Below are 4,823 nucleotides of genomic sequence, written 5' to 3'. Positions count from 1 at the left end.
GCCCGCGGCCTGCAGACCCTTCTCCCAGCAGCCCGTCCGGCCCCTTTGCCTCCTCCTAGGCTGACTGCAGCCTCCAGGCTCTGCGCATTCTGTCCAACCTTCTCTCATTGCCCAGAGAATCCTGAAAATCACGCATCTAGCCCTGTCACACTGAGGACAAAGCCAGAGTGCCCTCCAGTTGCCAGCAACCTGGTCGTCTTATCGTCCAGCCTCCTGAAGTCCAGGCTCTTGCCCTCGGAGCTTGCTCCGGGGTCCTGCCCTGTGCACTTCCCTCCCACGTGCCTGCCTTTGCTCTCATCTTCGCCAATACCAAGAATACGCCCCCTGCTGCACACCATCTCCATTTGTCCTCTTGTGTCCCTCTGCCAGGAAAAACCCCCTTGACCCCCGTCCCCAACCAGACGACCCCTCCCTCCTCTGCCCTGCTCCTGCTCCTGTCTCGGGGGCTGACCCCTGTCAGGGACCAGAGTCACACCGTTGTGGAGCTGGAGGGAACTTGAACATGCTCCAGACCTACACTCCCCCCTCACTGTCCCAAGGGCAGCCCCGAGAGGCCTAGAGGACAAGAGCTGCCCAAGGCCACACAGCATGTTAGCGGCAGCGTTCAGACTAGAACGTAGCTGTCCAGAGCCTCTGCCCAGGGCTGCTAGCTGCCTCCCCTGCTGAGTTGGAACAGACCTTCTCCCAGAGAGGGACCCCTACAGTGCCTCCGAGCATCCCAGCCCCTCACTCAGGGCAGGCCCCAAAGGAAGCAGCCAGTGTTTGCAAAACAAAAAACTAAATAAGTGAAAATATTTATCTAATGCCTTCAGTACACCAGCCACACCAGGCACCAGCTCTGCTACTTGAAACCTGGGTAAATTGCTCAGTTCAATACAGAAAAATAACTTCTGAGGGGAGGGGTGGGTGTGTGCCCCAGGAGGGGCCTTAGTCGTGAATGTCGATGACCAGCGGGCACAGGTGGGGTGAGTGCTTGATGCCCATGGTGAACGCAGGTGTGTGGGGCTTGTGCACCGTGACCTGCCGGACATTGTGGGAGCCGGGGCCAGGCCGAGGTGTGTGGTCCATTGGGTAGGCGAATCGCTTGGCCATGCTGTAGACGGGGCTGCGGCTCTGGTAGACGGAGGGCTCGGGCCGGGCGTGCGTGGCTGGCCCGGGGCCTCCTGCCACATTCTCCTTGTAGAACCAGTTCTTGTGCTCCGAGGTGAAACTATAGCAAGGAGCAGCTCGGCTGACGGGGTTGCTGGGCCCCAGCAAGAGTGGCAGCTGGTACCGGTTGGGGGCTGGATTGGGGTCCGTCACTCTGTATGGGCACCGGTAGCCAAAAGCATACTGGGGAGCCCTGCGTTCCCCAGGTGGGTGGGTCTTCTCCAAGTTGTAATGGCAGGAGGCTGGGTTGGGGCTCAGGCCTGAGAGTGGATGAATGGAGGGGAAGGGTCTCAGGGTGGGAGCCAGGCCATGTCTCCTGGTGTCCAACTGATGGGTCCAGGTAGAGAGGTAAGAGGTCTTTGTTAACCTGATATGACATTACTATAACCACTTTATCGTCGGACAGGGACATCACCACCCCTGCATAGGGCTACAGGCAGGGAGAGGGACTTAGGCCGCAGTGACATCAGTATTGACACTGTTATCATAAGATAAAAATCACAAGTATCATCAGAACGTCACACTTGGGATGTCAGCATCCTGATATCATCCCCGTAACAGCACCCAGAAAACATCCTGAAATCACTACAGTCTGTGAGCTCATTAGCATGACAATATCCCTGATACACTGTGAAACCCATGACATTTTTATCATAACCTTGCCTGCTGACACACATGCATAACATTGGCTTCAAGACGTAAATAGGGTGACACCGACATGGGGACATCAGTGTCTTGATATAAGCTTGCAGGGAGATGCCAGGATCCAAAGACACACCTGGCAAAGGGGAGTCATGACCCTTTGTCCCTGCTCAGGTCCTAAGGGTGGACTCCCGCCCCCCATCCTCCCAACCCCCACATCCCTCTCCCATCCCCTCTTACGCAGGTTAGAGATGCGTTCCTCCATGGGGACCTGCGGGCAGCTGGACATTCCAAACCGGGTTATTTTGGGATCCAAGAAATAGCAAGGCCCAGGGCTGCAAATGTCCATGACCCCTGCAGGGCAGCCACAGAGAGGCCCAGTCAGCCCCAGAAGATGCCTTAGGGTGAGCCTGGATTGCCTCCAGGTGAAGATCTCCTTTGCCCAGTAGAGAAGTGAGGTCTCCCTTCCAATTCCTTGGACTCTTTGGTGTTTCCCAACCCTTGATTTCCTCATCTGCAAAATGGGGCTTGTAATGCATGACCTCTTGTGTCCCTCTGCCAGGAAAATTGCTCGGAGAAGCAGTCTCAAGAACTTGCTCGGAGAAGCAGATAAAATAACAGCTGCATAGCAACTTGGTTGGCTCCCATCGGGGAGCTGTGCCAAGGGGTAATCATAGGCAGAGTGGCTATTGTTAGTACTAAGAAGGGGCCCAGCCCTGGATGGGGGTTCCCCTGCTGAAGACACCATGTTATGCCAGGGAGGAACCAAGCAGGCCTCTCGATCTCACACCCCCGGATACACCCCTCGACTCCCCTGCCCACCTTCTTCTCTCGCTGGCCTTGACCAGCAGCCAGAGTTCTTCTGCGGCTTTCTGCTCATGCCCTTCCAGGTGGTTCTAAGCCGCCTGGGAAGCTTGAGGGGGCCACCATTCCCACCACTTTTCCCTACTCCCCAGCTATTTCTGCCCAACTTCTGTGGCAAGTGAACCCACAGCAGCCAGAGCTAAAGGGCCCTGGCTCAAGACAAGACAGAGAGGAGACTCTGGCCCGCCTGCTGGACAGTGCCAGCGGCCCTTCGGAGCTCCCTCGGGAGGCCCACCTGGAAGCGCCCCACAGAGCTGCCTTTGGAGGGGTGGGTCACATGGGCATCTCTGGGGGCTTCCTTCTGGACCCAGTGAGCCACCCGGGTGTCCTCTTCAGGGCAGGCCTGGGTTCCCAGGGTCCTGTGGCTACAGGTAATGGCTCCCTACCTCTCACTACCCCCCCCCCAAACATCCAACAATAATAACCCAGAGCCCAAGGGATGACGGGCGTGGGGGGCACTCACGCTTCTCTGAGTGTCTGGTGTGCAGAGTATAGGCTGGCTCCTGGAACATGGAGACGTCATGGTGTAAGTAGCCTGTGCAGGATGGCCGGGGGTACTTGGCTGGGCCCGGACCTGCGAGGATGGACAGGGCAGCTGTCAGCCTCAGTGCACAGGATCAGAGGCAGGGGAAGCCCCGAACGCAGTGTGCCCTGAGAATATTGGGATCTTTGCTTCTGCTGATGTCACACCGCCGCAAATCCCACCATCGAGCCTCCTTTGGGGGAAAAACAATGTTCCCAGATAAAATGCAATCTATCTTAGGCAATGTGAAATATGAAAGATAATAGTTACAATTAACTGAGAACTTCTTCTGCACCAAGCACTACACTAAGTATTGACATGGATTGTTTCAGCTAAGCCTCCTAACAACGCCATAAAATTGGTACCATTGTGTTTCCCACCTTACAGATGAGAAAAATGAGACTTAGAAATACCAGTTTGTTCAAAGTCACACAAGCCCGGTAATGTGAAAATTCTGAGACAATCAGCCAAGAGACCACAAACATGTAATCACATACTAAACCACCTCCCCCATAGACCGACAGTCAGTCATTAACAATGTAGTAAGAATTAGTTTGTCTGCTTTCAGTTGAGGGTAAGATTCAAGGGAAGTGAGGAAAGCTAATGGTGGGCTAAAAGCTCCTTTGAATCCCTAGCTTCTTTCCAAAACTGGAAAATCGTACACCATGTTCCCTCCCACCCCTACCCCCCTGAAATTTCCAGCAGCTAATACTGCCTCTGAGGTTCAGCTTAAAGGTGCAAATCTTCTGTGGGCTTGGAGGAGAGTCCTCGGGAGCTTTGCGGGAGGCAGGGCTAGAAGGCTGGGGCACCTTCAGCAGCCCTGCAGAGAAGGGAATCCAAGCGCAGGGCAGGGGCCGGCTCTCACCTTTGACCACTGCCATGACCCCAGGGGTCTGCTTTACCTCCCGCCTCGAGGGCACCGGAACTTTCTCCTCTGGGCGCTGCCCATTGAACACAGAGTTCCTGGCCCCCTTGGACAGTTTCATGGCTGGGGCCCAGGAGGGAGCAATAGCTACTGAGAGATCCAGGTGGTGGGCAAGGGGCTAGGCCTGTGTGGAGCCTGTTCTAGATGCCCCTGCCCAAGCCCCTGTGTCCACTCTCCCCCCCACTCGAGAAGCTGCTTGGGGGTTGGGAAGGAAGTCGATCCTCTGGCTTGAGCAGCTGAGGCCGCCTGGGGTGCAGCCAGACACAGGACCTAGCAGGCTAGAGCTAGGGATGACATCACCGCAGAACTTGGACCATGAAACCCAGAGTGTTTATTTCCCCCAGTTACCGTGGCAGCTCAGCTATAGAACCCTGAAAACTAGGCCCCATCGCCCCCTACTCCCAACCAGGCTACATGGCCCAAGGGTGCCCAGAACCCCGGGTCAGGGAAGGAAAAGGGAAAGGGAGAGTGACAGAGTCAGCTCTTCTCTCCTGGTGGGTGCCCTGAAGTCAGAGAAAGGAATGGAAAGTGTGGGTGGATCCTGGGGGAGATTTCCCACAGCCTGGACAGTCCCCTGGGGTGGCTCTCTATCCCCTGTCCCTCCCACCTATCTCCCAGGTTCTGGACATGCCCTCCCTTCTGTCTGTTTCCCCTTGGAAAAAGATCAAACCAATTATTTCACACTAAGGTGTGATTGTCTGATAGCTTCTCAAACTCCTA

The 4,823-nt window shown here is 55.7% G+C and overlaps 1 protein-coding gene across 1 annotated transcript; it reads right to left on the bottom strand.

Moving 5' to 3' along the window:
* Nucleotides 1–870: 870 nt before the first annotated feature.
* On the bottom strand, nt 871–4,164 carry CIMAP1C (ciliary microtubule associated protein 1C). The gene is made up of 4 exons (XM_026478616.4): nt 4,044–4,164; nt 3,119–3,229; nt 2,032–2,145; nt 871–1,409 (listed from the first exon to the last, which is right to left on the bottom strand). The coding sequence occupies exons 1-4, from the start codon at nt 4,162–4,164 to the stop codon at nt 928–930; spliced, it is 828 nt and encodes a 275-aa protein (XP_026334401.1). The 3' UTR covers nt 871–927.
* Nucleotides 4,165–4,823: the final 659 nt, after the last annotated feature.

The sequence above is a fragment of the Ursus arctos genome, unplaced genomic scaffold (genome assembly GCF_023065955.2).
Source record: "Ursus arctos isolate Adak ecotype North America unplaced genomic scaffold, UrsArc2.0 scaffold_28, whole genome shotgun sequence".
In the NCBI taxonomy this organism is placed as follows: domain Eukaryota; kingdom Metazoa; phylum Chordata; class Mammalia; order Carnivora; family Ursidae; genus Ursus; species Ursus arctos.
Note: the sequence above shows the minus strand (reverse complement) of the source record. Positions and strands in the feature narration are given on the sequence as shown.

Coding starts and splice junctions, on each gene's coding strand:
- CIMAP1C (XM_026478616.4), bottom strand. CDS start 4,164: ATGAAACTGTCCAAGGGGGCCAGGAACTCTGTGTTCAATGGGCAGCGC. Junction 3,230..4,043: donor GGTCATGGCAGTGGTCAAAG/GTGAGAGCCGGC, acceptor CCATCCTCGCAG/GTCCGGGCCCAGCCAAGTAC. Junction 2,146..3,118: donor CACCAGACACTCAGAGAAGC/GTGAGTGCCCCC, acceptor GCTGCCCTGCAG/GGGTCATGGACATTTGCAGC.